Source organism: Danio rerio, chromosome 11, assembly GCF_049306965.1.
Source record: "Danio rerio strain Tuebingen ecotype United States chromosome 11, GRCz12tu, whole genome shotgun sequence".
In the NCBI taxonomy this organism is placed as follows: Eukaryota; Metazoa; Chordata; class Actinopteri; order Cypriniformes; family Danionidae; genus Danio; species Danio rerio.
Window position 1 is genome coordinate 44,830,001 of NC_133186.1, and position 17,329 is coordinate 44,847,329.

Genomic DNA, 17,329 nt, shown 5'->3' on the forward strand with positions numbered 1-17,329 from the left:
GATGTTGTAAATAAGCAGTCTTTTATGCAAGTCATCACTGTTGCCTTAAACATTTTAAACAGCGCTTTACCTGATTCATATCAGCTTTAGATTGGAAACCAACAAGATCAAATGTTTTAAGAGATTTTTATTCCCAGCTTTTTGAAGGTGCTAGGAATAATCTTAGCTGTTCCCCTTTTTTAAATGTATAAAAATATTATGAATAAACGTGTGAAACAAATGTCTGAAATGCATCACTTTTATGATTTGATAAATGTGTTTAATGGTCATAAAATGCTAAAACACATCTACAGTGCTCAGCATGTATGAGTTCACCCAACGTTTACATTTTAAAGGGCACCTTGGTTATCCCTTTTTCAGATTTAATATAAGTCTTTTGTGTCTCTAGAATGTGTCTGTAAAGTTTCAGCTCAAAACACCCATCAGATTTTTCGTTATACCTTTTACAAGATGCTGTTTTATACATATTTCCACCAGGGGGTGGTTTTGTCGTACTGCGCCTTTAAGGCGAGTCCTCCCCCCTACTGTTTCTACGTGCCTTCCTGCGTGCTTTAATCTCCTCCCTCGGCTGCGTCAGACAACAGACAGACTTAAAGGAAGAAGGTCTCACGTAGCGTTTGTGAGAAATACTACAGTAAGAACTTTACTAATCAGTATTTGTTGTGAAGTTGCATTGATGAGTCACACGCAATATCGTTTCAAAGTTCACGCCCACACACACACACACACAGATACACACGCACACCGCAGCTGACACTCACACAGACAGGCAGACAAAGCGCGCTTAGCTTTGCACTGTTTGTGCACTCAAATGTGACAGGATACAGGCTAATCTCCACTGCTGTGTGGATATCTGTTATGCTAATGTACAATATAAACCTGATTTAACGTCTGCAAACCGGGATTGAAGCGTCTTCCGTTAAAATTGTTCTGACACACGGCTGTGCTGATGAAGTAAAGCTGAAGTGAATCGCTGTAATTAATTACACATGTGCACTGGTTTAAAACACTTTAAACATGTGAAACTCACTCTTAATCACATTTGATGATGATTGCTGATCCTAGCGAACTGAACAGACCTTTTATTCCCGGTTGCTTTGCGTATGTCTGGTCTTGTTGACATATACACGTGACTACCGGGACATGTTAATGCGCGCAGCTGTCAATCAATTCGGTGGGCGGGGGGACCGCACTCCTACGTAAGGTTGCAGTCGGTCTGAAAACCGCTCCAATTGGTCCACCGTTTTTATGTTGTTAAATTGAAAAAAAAAGGACTGTGTGTGTTTATATCACCCCAATATGACGGTCTATATACTATATATATATATATATATATTTATATATATATATATATATATATATACACATGTCTGTCCAAATAGCTTGAAAAGTAGATTTTTCACCATAGGTGCCCTTTAAACAAGTGGCAAAAGGAATGGGATGCATTAGAAAATAAAAAAATTACAAGAAATCCAACCTGAAATCTACATGATCATTTCTTGGCTGTTTTAATTTGGCTTGAAATGCTCACAGACCTTAACAAATGCACATGATAAACATGTTGGTTTACTCTAGTCAAGTTTTTTAGTGTATCCCCAAATCAAGTATGATTTTAAATGGAAAATCACTACTGGACATTGCAGATCCTGCGATGTGGCTATTGCCGATGGGCACATTGCGATATCGATGCTGAAAATATGTATTGTGCAGCCATGGTTCACACAAATTAATATGTTGGGGAAAATATTAAATACCATTTTATTAGACATGAAAAATTCAGGGAAACATGAAAAATATTAAATTTAGTTGAAATTTTGTAGTTTATAAATTTATTTTTGCAATAACTTGATTGAATTTAAATGTGTCATCTTTATTCCTAAAGATGTTAGACAAACTCTAATTTTAACTGATATAACTGTTTATTTAATAAAACTGTTTTGTTTAAATGCACTAGAATTAATTTCTACATCCACTGAGAAATCAATAAAAATATACATTTTCAAAAGAGGGTGTACTTATTTATGCTGACCACTGTATGTTAAGGAAGAGTAAATTTTGCTCTTTAGTATAAATACTCAAGTGATTTTATTTACAAAGTTAATTTGCAAAAAATAAAAAAGCAAAATGAGCGTTTTCTAAAAAAATCCAGTTTTAGGAATTTTCATGAATCAAATATTTTTGTTTGCAATTGAACTTTTCAATGTAAAAATAAATACAGGGTTTCTGCAAGTCAAATTTAAGACTTTTAAACACCCTTTTAGGACCATTATAAATACAATTTTAGACTAAAACAGGGCTAAACACTAATGATTATTTCTAATGGCCTGGTTGGACCAATGGAAATGTATTTATTTTTTATTGCTTGCCACAAAAAAATCTAATATAATTATTTCTTAGCGACATACTTTGCGTCAAAACAAGAAAACTGTAGTTTATATATATATAAACCATTGTTAAAAGTATATTTATTGTGGAGGCAATTACATAAATAATCAAAAATATATATTTGTTGGCTTTTGGTCCAAATTGATTGAGTAAAACTTCTATTCAACCGAATGCGTTTCTCTTACAAAAAACTTTAGTTTCATGCCTGCTTATAAAAATGATGTCTACTCCCCCTTTTATAGAGATAACATAAAGGATATAATGCTCTGTTATTATCATATATACACATATATATATATATATATATATATATATATATATATATATATATATATATATATATATATATATATATATATATATATATATATATAAAGGTTTTATTGAGATGAGTTGTTGGTGATTGGATGGATATCAGCCCAATTGGGTAGCTTTAAATAAATATATTTTTTAAATGATTTAAGACCTACAGCACAAGATTTTAGTGAATTTAAGATTTTTAAAGACCTAAAATTGTTTTTTGTTATTAATTTAAGACATCTGTAAGACCCTGCAAACACCCTGTAAAAATTGGTATCTGAAAATTACTATTACTTGTTAAAAACACTAGTTTTTATAAATAAACTCTTCATACAATGAAATAATTATTAATCTAATTACAATTTTATTATTACTTTTGTGAAAATGTTAAAAACGGTGAAATGAAATTCCATGTTTTTCTGTGTACACGATAATTGCCAAAATGAAGCTACATATTTATTCTGTCCTGGGCTTATTAAAATTATATCGAAGGTTTAGTGATTGTAATAAGTTAATGTATTAAAACATTTTAAAAATGTATTGCTTGCAATTACTTAAAACCTGATTTGAAGGATACTTACAAATATTTTGGGTCTTAAAATTAGTATTTTTATGATTCTTAATATGCGATTAGATTTTAGTGAGTGTCTTTTGTATGTTGCTGTTTTGTGTAAAGAAAAAAATCAAGTGGGACACATTGTAAAGTGGTGGAACGATTTAAGCTGTAATACTGTTTTATGCTTTTATTGTTTTGATTTTTGTCTTTGACCAAACGCAAACCACCATATCATTTGAAAAGTTGAAAGAAAAAGTGTTACAAATTCAGCAAAGAATTGAATAATTTAAACATGGTGAATGCAGCTTTTAATATGTGCAGTAGATGCATTTGTTAAATTGTTTAATGTGATTAAATATTGCATTACACAAGCAAGAATAAATTTATATGACACAAATGCAATACTGGAATAAAAATCTGATTTAATATTGTGGTTAATCGCTGTCAGTCGTCCACTTGAGGTCACACACCAGTGCGATGTGATCAGACGGGTGCGAGATGCTTGGCAGCGCCACACAGTTGCTCACCTCCTCCAGACTGGGCAGAGGAATGACCTGCTCCACCTGCAGCGTCCGCGGCTCCACAAAAATATAATCCAGACACCCCTGAAATCCTCCTACGAAGTTGGTGAAGTCCGGGACTCCACATGCGCTGGACAGCTGGAACGGGTTGGTCAGTCCAAGTCGGATCTGCTCTTCTGGACCCCCGGAGCCCCAGTCCTCATGATCCTCCGGGATGCAGCCCTGACTGAGCAGCTGGAAGAGGCCGGAGGACGGAGTGCTGTTAAAATCACCCGAAAATATGAGTCTGGCGCCGGGATGCTTCTCTGTCACCACCTGCTTCATGTGTTCCAGAGCCACTGCTATCTGGACCAGACGAACGTTTCCTCCTGATCACATTAGAGAATGTATGTTATTTTATATATAAATAGCTGTTTTTGACTTCCTTAATTCGACTAAAGTCATAATTGAACTAAGCAGAAATCAGATTTTAGGGCCGATTTTAGTGGCCGTATTGAAGTGCAGTACAGACATGTGAACACCGCAATCAAACTATTACCATAGTGTAGGATTTTTCGCCGCAGATTAATCTATACACACACACACTGCTGTCAGTAGCTATGTTTCCATCCAAAAATGCGAGTAAACTTTATGCGCAAAACTGGATTATCGCATAAAAGTTGTGCGAATGAAGCAGCGTTTCCATCCAACGAGTCAAAGCGAACAAAATCGTCACTTCCTGATTAACTGGCGCCAAAAATCAACAGTAAAAACTGCATTTGCTGCAGTAGGAGAAGCTGCATCAATCTTTTCTAAATGAATGCGCCTCAGAAGACAATCCTGACATGCAGTGAGCGCGCAGTGGCGTTTGAAGGTGTCAGACGCGGAGCACAGGCGCTCTTGATTCTGGAGGTCATTAATAATATAATAACACTAATACTGAAATGGTAAGGCGTTTTATAATGACCAAAACAACATTTCAGATGTTTTATAATGTGCTCAGCTTGACGTTTTGTCCATTCATACACATTTCAAGCATCACATGATCTCTTTTAACAAAATCACATGACCTTTTTTAATGCGCATGCTGGAGTTTGTGCGGTAAAAGTGTTTCCATCGCAGTTTATGCGCATCTTTTCTTATCGAATAAAAAGTTTATCCTACGCAGTTAGGCGCATACGTTTTTTATGCGCATTTTCAAGATTTATGCACATCATGGCGTTTCCGTCAACTGGTTTTATTTATGCGCATTTGCAAAAATATTTGCATAAAATAGGTGGATGGAAACATAACTAGTGTCCAAGTCAGTAAAGGAACACAGACAACTGCATCGCGTATGGGAGTTTTTTTTTTCCCATACTGCGTGCGATATCAAATTCCATTAAAGGGTCACGAAACACTAAAACACATGTTTTGAGCTGGTGACAGTCGTATATGTGTCCCACACTGCTAAAAACACTATTAGGACACCTATATCTCACTAATAAGTGAAAATTGGTTGTTTTTGCGTTATTTCAAGCAAATTCGTACTTCCGGTTTGAAACGAATTTTTGAAGCTGCGTCACGGTCATGACATAATAGCGTGTATTCCAGCGTGTAGTCTGAACGTCTGTACCAAGGTGTCCCGTATTACGTCTCTGAGAGTGCTGCATTCATTCATGAGTATGGCTTGGTTTAAACCAATCAGCGCGCTCTATTGTGTATGCGCTGCAACTTCATTAATATGCATGCTAGCTTTCTTAGACTGTACCTGAAACGGTGTTCAGACGGCAGAGAGACAACACACGTGTTGCCAAAAGTTGTGGGAAATGAATAAGAATTGTTTGGAGATACGGGTCGCCAGATTTGCTTTCGTAATGTGAAGGTTTTGTTTTCCTTTTCTCTCTATGTGAGCACTGCTAGACTCACGCGCGGATCCGTAGACGCGACATGCGGCAGAAATGCATTTGTTAGGAACATTTTTTTACTCGAGAGCATTTCTCTTCTATGGTGAGATCCGGATTTGCTGCTCGTCTCCTTTAAAAAAAGACGCAGCTCCAGTTATTGTTGATTGTCCTGTCTACAGATTCGGTAAGTGTGTGCAATCAGTGCCCTTTCTTCGTTCATTCAGATGGCAAAGTTATAGTTGGTATGGTCAGCAGTACTCTTTCAGTGTTTACAGACAAACCTTAGTCAAAATTATTTCTAAATTACTTAGGGCCTACTCACACTATGCCATCCGTACCATGCCCAGGCCCGTTTCCCAGATCGTTTGAGAAGTGTGAGTGCGCTGAATCGGGCTTAAGCACGGTTCACTTGGCCGGCCCTGGCCCAGTAGGAAGAGGTGTGCCTGAGCGCGGTTCACTTGGGCTTTGGCGCGGTACGCTTGTGTGTGAGTGCAAAACGCACCAAAGCCCGAAACTGAAAGCGAGACGTGACTTTTAAGGGGCTGTTTCATATGGATTACATATGGGTACAAGCGCTTTGGCCCGGTTCGAGGCAACTGTACCTAGTGTGAGTACGGCCTTAGTTTACAGTACCTTAATATCACTACAATATTGAAAGATCTGCTGTAAATGCTGCTTGCTGTGTGTAAACACGTGAACATTGTAAGCAAACTTTTGCCGACCATCGTGTTGAATTTTCGCCGCAAATTGTGACAGGATAGTCTACACACACGGCTTTCAGACCTCCTGAGTTACAGAGAAATGCAGAGGCTTTTTTTCCTCTTATACGACATGCGGTATCAAACATCCCACTGTCATTAAACACACTGTCTCCCCTGCATGTGTGTTTGTTTGTACTCGGTCAGAAGCGCGCGCCCAAATGGCAACTCCCATTTTTATTCAAACCCTGCCCATTTTTCCTCCCCCGACACTCCCACCCAAACAAAGCCAGACACGCCCACTTTCCTGACTCTTTCCAAACTAGAGGTGTGAAAACATCCTGCTGAAACGGGGGGTTTCATGGCCCTTTAAAACAACACTCTTCCAGCAGGTCATACTCGGATCCAATACCTCAGTTTGTCAGGGGGGGGGGGCATGCATGAAATGTTCCTGAGTGAAAGTGAAACTGTCTCTCAAGTCGACAAATTAAAAATGAAACACCCGAAATTACATGAAACTTAGGAGGAAATTTGTATGACTCAATGATGTTAGTTGATCTTTGTGCTATAACATGTAAAATGGGATCATGAAAGGAACATTCACAAAGCAACTCATGTAAAAACTTAATCAGATTAAGAAATTATTTGATTACTGATGTCCATGTAAACCTAGTCATTAATAAAAAGGATTCAAGAGTAATAATAAAAACATGAATTATTTTAATTTGATTTAAAAAGAATAAAATAAAAGGTATCAAAATTGAGACTGGCATGTTAGAACATCTTAATGGAAAAATGACTTGAAGACAAAATTAAGCAGTAATTACAAATTGTCTTATTTGCATTTGCCACAGTGTTTAGCCTTGAAAAAGTGACTTTTATTAATGTTTGTAATAGTCTGCAGTGCTGTATTGTCTGGTTTGGTGTTGTATATTATGCTACAAACACCTTATAATAAACTGCCAGTCCATTTTACAGACTTAATTTTCTATAGATATTATACATTATATTATTTCACAATACTAAAATGTCAGTAAAAGTCACTTTGTTAAATGGCTAATGCAATTCACAAATGTAAGTTAACAGAAAACACTTGTGAATTACAAAATACAGGAACTGTTAATTTGTTTATATAAATGTATGCATTTACAGTACAATACTAAATTATTCACCCACTCATTATGCACTTCAAGCTCAATACTAGTATTTTGCAGAATAACTAGTCAAATAATATGTGCTGTCATCATGGCAACGACAAAATCAGTTGCTTTAACCATTCTGTTTAAATATGTATTACAAAATTTTCAAAGTTAAACAGAACTTGGGAAATATTAGGAAATGTTATTAAGTTTTAAATGAGGGCTATATATTTTATTGCCTTTAACTGTGGAAAACCCTTTTATTCAAAGAGCAGGTACCTTCAGGGCGCCAGTACAGGTGTGTGTTTCCTACACATAATATCCTTGACGGGTCACACAACGACTGTAAGACGGTCACCTGAGGAATTGGGGAATGCATTTTTGTTAGTTTTGCATAGAGACATCATTGCTTAAAGTGGTTTTTAACAAAGAGCTTTTTGATACAAAAGATACAAAAGAGAATGAATGCAAGCGTAAAAATAATACAACTAAAATAAAATATTAAATTAAATAATTTATTTTTTTTTATAAAAAAAAAAGGAATCAAGAATGAGACTAAAACATTTTAATGGAAAATGACATGAAGACAAAAATAAGCCATAATTAGTCTTTGTTTGCATTCGAGAAAAAATTATCAAAGAAATACATGAAAAAAACAAAACAAATTGAGTACAAATGCTAAATAAAATGCATTAAAATATTTAAAAAAAATATGACATATATATATATATATATATATATATATATATATATATATATATATATATATATATATATATATATATATATATATATATATATATGAGCAATTCCGTGCAAATGTCAACCTTGCCATGAAAAAAAATTAAGTTTTCACCAAAATACGGAAACCATTTCAGGGTTTTTTGTGTAAGCAACTATTTTACAGTACTTTAAAAATACTCAAAAATGCATCTGTCAATGTTTTCAAACTATTCTATTTGATTTACCAAAGTCACACAAATGGTAATTTCACATGAGTCACATCCATAACAGAGAGATGTCACATCCATAACGACACTTTTTCCTTAGAAATGTGAAAATATTAAATTAAATAAAATAAATCATTTTTGTTTTATAGAGAGCCGACTCTAATCCTTTTGATTAGCATTATTTCTTTTGGGTTGTGCAGTTTAATTCACATAATTTCTACGAAGTGTGTTGTATACTGTAAACTCAGACTTTGTTTGTCACATCCATAACGCATGCTTATTTTCCTCATTTAAAGTGCAAAACACGTTTACAGATTGATATTTTTCTGCTCCCATAACTCTGTGGCTAGTTGCTCTAGAAAATATAATCAAATTTTTCAATATAATGTTAACATATACTTTCTCTGTCAATTTATGTGTTGAGTTTTTACTGCAAATGTCACATCCATAACGCTGGAATTGCTCATATATATATATATATATATATATATATATATATATATATATTTTTTTTTTTTTTTTTTTTTTTGCTGGACAGCTGCTGAACTATTGAGAACTCAACTTTTCCATCTACAGCATTAATTACATTTTAAAATATGTTCTTTAAAACAGATGCCAAAACTAGCGCCCACGGTAACCTTTGATTTGGCTCTCGATCCCATCCGAGAAGAAAAAGTGAAATGATGAGGAATTTTCAGGGGAATGCCTTTAACAGAGACTGTCATTTCTAATTTAACACAACTTTTGTTTTTTAACTGTTGACATGCAAAAAAACAAACTGAAATTAAATATTTTAACTTTATGAATAAATCTGATTTTTTTTAAAAAATTCAATAAAATACAATCACTTGATGGATAACAGACATTACAGAAGACATCAGCAAGTGAATCAAGGCAAAGTGTAGTTTTTAGTGTTATAAATGGGATTGTTCATGTTTTTTATTGTAAGATGTTCATTATAAAATAAACAAAAATGTACAATAATTAATACAATTAAAGTATTTTAAATTGAATAAATTATAGTATTGATTAAATTATATGATGAATAAAAATAATAATAAATTAGGAAATTACATTGACAACTTTACAATTTCATATATTAACCTCCAGCACATTCCCCTCAATCAAGTTTAGTTTTTGGCCCTTCATAAAAAAAAAGTTTGGACACCCCTGCTTTAAATCATAATTATTTCAGTGATGATATAATACATTTAAATATAAAAGCTTAAAATAAAATTAAATGAAAATAAAATTAATTAACTGCCTTCAATTCTGTGCAAAATACCTGCAAAGTCGTCGACCTCTTTTCAATTTTCTCCTTCAAGCTGGGACTGCAGGACACTTTTTCCCACAGCTGCCGATGTATAGGATCCGTGGTCAAAGCCTCGCTCAACATAACATCATACTGCTCCACCAGCTTCAGCTTAGACCTCCTAAAATACGTGGCCAGCCCTTCATGCTGCTTCTCCTTAATCCTAAAAACGCCATCTAACCCAAACGCATCCAAAGCAGGACATAAAAGGTCTACAAACACACATTTATCCACCTCCTGAAGGCAAATAATGTCAGCGTTATACCCTGAAAGCTCCTTCTTGATCAGATTCTGCCTATAGTCCATTTGTAGAGCATAGGGCGCACAATAAGGGTACAACACTGTTTTAGAAAGATCCGTTTGAGCGTAAACGTCCGCTAGGATGTTATAAGACACAACCCTTAATGAACCCTCATCAGTGAGCTTCTGTGTGTAAATGTGCCTGTTATCAAATGTGCAAATCCCCGGACCGGCTTCTACAGCGCTGGAAGACACCAGTTTTTTGGGTTCGCCAATTTTAGAGCCGTCCCCCGGCGTGCATTTCAACATCAGCCTTAACCCAATGTCTAAATTCGATGGCGTAAACACACGCTCAGATCCAGCTTCTCTCCAGCATTCTGCATCTCCTGTAATATATGCACTAGCCGAGCTTTCTTTAAACCAGCTGAACTCGCAGTCCTTCAGATCTCCAAATTCAATCTCTATTTTCGGACACACAGGAAATCCGGCCATTAGTGAAGACGGCAGCTCGCATTGAGTGAATGTTGGAGGATTCCTCTCCACTTTATACTGTAGGTCGCCCACTTGCAGCACTGCTCCATCTTCCCAGGCATCCGAATTGAGAGTTTCTGGTGAAACTGGTTGTCCGTTCACACTTAGACTGGTTTCTGGTTTGTCTGCTTCTTGGCTCTCGGGTTTTTCTTTGCTTGGTTTGTGTTTTTTGGATTTGCTGTGGGATTTAATCAGTGTAGTTAGTAACTTAGAATTATCCATGACCTTAAATATCTTGCAAACAAAAGAAGATATTTTGAAGAATGTTGGCACCCATTGACTTTCATAGAAGTGAAAAAAGAACTATGGAGTTAAATTTGTGCCAGCAATCTTTAAAATGTCTTCTTTTGTGTTCAGCAGATGAAAACGCCTCTATAATAATCCAATAAGGTAATTTTCATTTGTGTGTGAATGATCCCTTTAATAATATTGTGATAGCAAAAAATTTATTGTTGGTTCAAATTCACGAAAATATTCAAGTGATATCTTGTAAAATGTCTCTTTTTTTATTATAATAACCATTGGAATCGCAAAATTGCTGGATTTGCGTTGGGATTTAATCAGTAAAGTTATGAAGGGTAAAGAGATACTTGATTAAATTAATTTTCCACGGAAACAAACAGTTAAATAATGAAGGCATAGTTCACCCAAAACTAAAACTTCTGTCATCACTTATTCATCCTCAAAACATTTATGAGTTTCTTTCTTCTTTCACAAAAGACAATATTTTGAAGATTGCTGTCACAAATTGAATTCCGTAGTATTTTTTTCTACTATGAAAGTCAATGGGTGCCAACATTCTTTAAAATATCTTTTTGTGTGTTCAGCAGAAGAAAGAAGGTTATAAAGGTTTATAACCACATGAGAGTAAATAATTAGGTAATTTTCATTTTTGTGTGGACTATTCCTTTAGTACTATTGTATATGAAAGAAATCATTGTCAACAGGGATTTTATTTAAAATAAGGGGCATTTTTTATTATATATTTGCTAATGACAAATTTCAAAAAAATTCTCATTTATTATTAGCTGAAATTGTTTGGAGGACAAAACCTGCAAAAACAATAAATATATAAATAAATATACAAATAAATAAGTAAATAAATTAATAAATTCCAGCATGAATAAAACAACAAATAAACAAATATGTAAACAAAAATAAATAAATTTATAAATAAAATTCACAAATTCCTGCATAAAAAATATAAATAATTATTAGTGTGGGCAGGTAAATAATTAAATTAATTACACGAATGTTGGGGGAATAAGAAAATGCTAAACTGAAAGTTTATTTCGTCTCTCCTTTCAAGCGTTTATTCGTTATTGAATGGAGTTGCTATTTACATTTTCACAGGTCACATGCTAACAAGTGGCTGTCTACAATTATCAGACGTTGGTCTTTATGGCATCATTGGTAGATCCTTGGAAAAATTTTACTTTTTTTTTTTTTGACTGGTTTCTGATGATTGACTTCCATAGTATTTGCTTTTGCTCCTACGGAAGTCAATTTTTTTTTTTTTAAGATCTTCCTTTGTGTTTAATAGAAGTAAGAAACTCAAATCTTTGGAATCAACTAAATAGTGAGCAAATGTACATTTTCGGGTGAACTAACCCTTTATTGTGTAAATATATTTCATTCTGCGAAATACATTACTTAGTTTTCATTCATAATAATTTGAAGAGTGATTTAAATACATTTGTAACCATGTAATTAGTAATAAATTGAGGAGAGGTAAAGTTGGTTTTTATATAGGGATTCCTTTATAATATAATTTAAAGTATTATTTGCAAATTCTAAATAGTGAAATCACATTAGCTGCCAATGACTGTCAAACATTGTTCATAGTCAATAAAATAGTGCTAAATGTTGTTTTGAAGTCAAACTTAAACGTGATTTCATACCGAATATTCAAAGTACCATGGTAATCTTATCACAAACAGTCACTGAACGAATGTGTGAATATAAAACCAGCTTTACCTCAATATAATCCATGCTGTTTTGCTATATGTACGCGTTGTTTTGAGAAATGCACCTACTGTTTTGCACATTTCAATTCTGAGATTGTAAGTTAAATACATATATAATGATGTAACTAGTAATAAATAGCTTGTTTAACTCACCCAGCAGTGGTCTTGACGCTGTTGTTGGCTATTCTGTCCAGCAGCTTTCCCAGAGGTTCAGTTTTGTCCCTCAGCATGTGTTTATTACTGCCGTTCAGACTGAATGAAATGGTCAGTTTGGACTCGGACTCCACACACCGCACTACACATCTCTCCATACTCATCTTAAACCCCGTCGTGAACAGATTTCTGCGGGGTGGGATTAAAGACGGAGGAATAAACCGAAAAAAGAAAGACCTAGTTGAGAATGACAGCCGACTCCACATGAGGAACTCGTGAATGAGAAACTACCAGCGGCTTCCGCGATCGAGAAACGGCGGTATTATTAGGAACACTAGATTCGACAGTTTAATTACAGTGACGGGTTTAGGATTAAATCGCGGTTCTTGTTTTTTTTTTTTTTTTTTGTTTTATCACCATTAAATCCATTTGTCAATTATAAATATCTATTTGTAAATTAGTACGACGCGCTTTATCGTCAAAAAGATTTGCAGCGAAAACTTCGATCTCAATGCGTATGTAACTGCGATTCAGAGAACTAGATTCGACATATTTAGGAATTATTCATTCATTAATTTTCTTGTCGGCTTAGTCCCTTTATTAATCCGGGGTCGCCACAGCGGAATGAACCGCCAACCTATCCAGCAAGTTTTTTACGCAGCGGATGACCTTCCAGCCGCAACCCATCTCTGGGAAAATGTAGGAATTATCATTTTAATATTTAAATATAAGAAAATTACTACACATATTCTAATCGTATGTTATGAAAAGAAGCAAACATCTAACAGATTAATAATATTATTTAAATGTTAGTAATATTTTAAAAAAATTACTAATATTATTTAAAAATTAATACAAAAAGAAAATATATAATATAGAAATATAATATCAAATAAATAAAGTAGCTCTAAAATAAAAAAAAAATATTTAAAATAATTGTAGTATTAAGCATTATTTTAGACAAAAGCCATGATCTCAAAGTGACTTTTAATCTCATAGCACTAAATGGCAGTCAATAAATAGTTGGCTCTCTCTGGAAATAGTATTTATCTGTTATGAGTAATTACTAATAAATCACATTAAAGTATATTAAATTCTTTCTTATTGTAACCAACCATTTAGTCATTTGCTTATTACTGCACTGTAAAACATATCAGTAAATTAGCAGTTTTCTGTAGTTTGTTATTTGTGTTTCCCCCATTTATTTCTGCTTTTGAATTGCATGATCTTTCCTCCAACAACTTTTGACATGGAAAAGTTTTTTAAAAGTGAACATTTTTAATAGTGTAGTGTTTCTCAACTGGTGGGTTGCGGAGTGTGTGGTAAAAAAAAACAACAACAATAGTTACATTTTTACTTATTTAGCTTATACCGGAGTTTTAATTTGAAATACGTGTGCGACAACCCTACCGTTTGACATGTAAAATTTCATTTAATTATTGCAAAAAATATGTCGAAGCTCAACCCCGAATATGTAAAGGATATATATATAATGACGACAAAAAAGACTTAAAGCCTCAGTGTATGTAGTGATATGTAGTAAGGTGCTCTCATAAGAGAGCATGAAACCTTCTAAATTAAAACAACATTGTTCACACTTTACAATAAGGTTCATTAGTTAATGTTAATTAATGAATTTACTAACATGAACAATGAACAATACATTTACTACTGTAATTGTTCATGTTAGTTAACGTTAGTTAATGAAAATACAGTAGTTCATTGTTAGTTCATGTTAACTCATGTTGCATTAACTAATGTTAACAAGCACGGACTTGGATGTTAATAATGCATTAGTAAATGTTCAATTATGATTAATAAATGCTGTACATGTGTTGTTCATGTTAGTAAATGCATTAACTAATGAACCTTATTGTAAAGTGTTACCACAACATTTAGTAACCAGAAAACATGCTTTATAAACAGTTTATTATTAACAGTATTTGTCGTTTTTACTTTGTAATATTTCTATAATTTGATCCATTTTGTTAAATGACAGCAAAATAGTGTTTATTTGTAAGTCTCGGTAAATGTCTTATGATGTATCTGTCACTACTTGTGCATGTTAACAAGTAAATACAAATTATTATAGTTCCTAAAAATTTGGGTCGCGGCTTGATGACCATGTAAAACTGTGGGTCCCATGGCCAAACCAGTTGAGAACCCCTGGTGTAAAGTGCTGTATTGTCTGGGTTGGTGTTGTATATTACGCTACAAAATCCTTGTAATAAACCACCAGCACATTTTCTGTTATTTTACAGACTTATTTCTCTGTTTATTATTATTAGTGGTGTAAAGTAACCAATTACAAATATTCAAATTACAGTAACTGAGTAGTTTATCTCAGGAGTTGTAATGTACTAAGTAGTTTTATAAATGTGTACTTTTACTTTCCCTTGAGTACATGTTAGTGCTGTATTGGTACTTTTATTCCACTACTTTCCTTCAACCTGCAGACATTACTTTGTTTCTTTCTTGCCCATTCAATTCAACTCCCCTTTATTTGTATAGCGCTTTTACAATGTAGATTGTGTCAAAGCAGCTTCACATAAATGGTCATAGTAGCTGGATCAGGGTAGTTCAGTTTTTAGTGTTTAAGTTCAGTTCAGTTCAGCTCAGTTCAGTGTGGTTTAAAATCATTACTGAGAGTCCAAACACTGAAGAGCAAATTCATCGTGATTCATTGGGACCTACGATGATAGGCTAAAGTCTTCAATTCCTGTTCAAATCGCACATAGAAATTAAATCGCATCAACCACAAGACATGGCCGCTTTATAAATGGAGCAAACCTTTTGGAAGCATTCAAAAATGTTCATGGAGATGTCCGAAATCTTTACATGCAAAGATCCAGAGACTGTTTGGACTGCATATCACTGATGAGAAAGTGAAGGACGTCGACCGGATGATGACTGAAATAACCAAACGACCTTATACAATCACTAAATGGAACGAAAGAAGAATTTTAAAAAGGGCCAAATGAAAGAAGGACCAAACAAGGGATGGAAGCAAGGACCATACTAATGAAGGAAGGAAGGGCCAAATAAATAAAGGAAGGATTCAAGGAAGGACTGAACAAAAGAATGAATGAAGGAATGAAGTAAGGAAGAAAGGAACGAACAAAGGACCTAATGAAGGAAGGAACAAAAAATGAGTGAACGAATGAAGGGAGGAACAATTGAAGGAACAAATAAATGAAGGAATGGGCGAGGCAGTGGCGCAGTAGGTAGTGCTGTCGCCTCACAGCAAGAAGGTCGCTGGTTCGAACCTCGGCTCAGTTGGTGTCTCTGTGTGGAGTTTGCATGTTCTCCCTGCCTTCGTGTGGGTTTCCTCCTGGTGCTCCGGTTTCCCCCACAGTCCAAAGACATGCGGTACAGGTGAATCGGGTAGGCTAAATTGTCCGTAGTGTATGAGTGTGTGTGTGTGTGGATGTTTCCCAGAGATGGGTTGTGGCTGGAAGGGCATTCGCTGCGTAAAAACTTGCTGGATAAGTTGGCAGTTCATTCCGCTGTGGCGATTAATAATTAATAAATTAATAAAGGGACTAAGCCGACAAGAAAAAAAATGAATGAATGAAGGAATGACAGAATGAATAAACAATGGAAGGAAGGAACGAATATAGAAAGATAACTGAATGCACTACAGAAGTCACGTTTACACAGCCCTGCACAAACTGCATAATGCATCAGCTTTTTACAGAGTAATACTCACTACTCACTACTCTTGAGTACTTTTAAAAGGGCGACTTTTTACTCATACTTTAAGTAATATTTACAACAGATACCTTTACTCTACTTGCACTACATTTTTGGGCAAGTAATGGTACTTTTACTTGAGTACAGGCCCGGATTGGCTAATCGGGAGGACCGGGAGAATTCCCGGTGGGCCGGTCCGTTTTTTGGCCGCGAGGGCCAGTGTCCCTAGCTCCAGAATCTGCTGCTCTCAGCAATCACACTTTTTAAATTTATTTATTTACTTGACCACAGACTTTTTATTCATTATTATACCGCAACTCTTCTCTTTTGATCTATTTTAATGATGATTAATGATGATTTTAATGATGATGCACGTTAGGTTAAGACGCTGTGGACCCGTGTTCGATCCTCGTTAGAGTAATTTAGTGTTTTCAATTTTATTGTTAAGACATATAATACTGTTAGGATTGTTGAACATTTGAAGTTCTAAAGCAGCTGTTTTCTCAAAAAAAAAAAAAAAAAAAGACGTGATAGTGTCATTAGAAACTGATTTGGAAATATTTATTTATTTACTTATTTTAATATAGTCAGTCGTGAACTGAGGTGGGCCGGTCTGAGGCTTGAAACTCCAGAGCTGAAAAGGTGTCCCACTCCGGCCCTGCTTGAGTATGATTTTTCAGTACTTATTCCACCACTGTTATATACATTATACTATCTTAAACTACTAAAATGTCAGTAAAAATCACTTTGCTAAACTGCAGAGTTGAATTTTCAACATCAATATTGGACAGAGCAGAGGTAAACATCCCACAATGCAATTCACCACCGTAAGTAAACGGAAAACACAAAATACAGAAACTGTTCATCAACAGACAGGATTGACAGTGTGCTCCACATGAAACAATACGAAAGACACATGTGCTGCTGGTTTTATTGAACTCAACCGAGGACAATAATAATAATAATCATCATCAAACATTAATACATCATCATAGCCCATTGCACACCTCTCCATTTTA

At 34.7% G+C, this 17,329-nt stretch overlaps 1 protein-coding gene across 1 annotated transcript; it reads right to left on the minus strand.

The window, feature by feature from the left end:
* Positions 1 to 3,643: 3,643 nt before the first annotated feature.
* pde12 (phosphodiesterase 12) lies at positions 3,644 to 12,938 on the minus strand. Its single transcript, NM_001045288.2, has 4 exons — positions 12,618 to 12,938; positions 9,700 to 10,675; positions 7,744 to 7,822; positions 3,644 to 4,130 (listed from the first exon to the last, which is right to left on the minus strand). Exons 1-4 carry the CDS (start codon positions 12,881 to 12,883, stop codon positions 3,676 to 3,678), a joined length of 1,776 nt encoding a protein of 591 aa, NP_001038753.2. The 5' UTR covers positions 12,884 to 12,938; the 3' UTR covers positions 3,644 to 3,675.
* Positions 12,939 to 17,329: the final 4,391 nt, after the last annotated feature.

Excerpts from the sequence above, each read along its gene's own strand:
- pde12 (NM_001045288.2), bottom strand. The coding sequence starts at position 12,883 with ATGTGGAGTCGGCTGTCATTCTCAACTAGGTCTTTCTTTTTTCGGTTT. Across the intron at positions 10,676-12,617 it reads AGCGTCAAGACCACTGCTGG|CAAATCCAAAAAACACAAAC; the intron begins GTGAGTTAAACA and ends TAAATCCCACAG. Across the intron at positions 4,131-7,743 it reads CCTGTACTGGCGCCCTGAAG|GAGGAAACGTTCGTCTGGTC; the intron begins GTACCTGCTCTT and ends TAATGTGATCAG.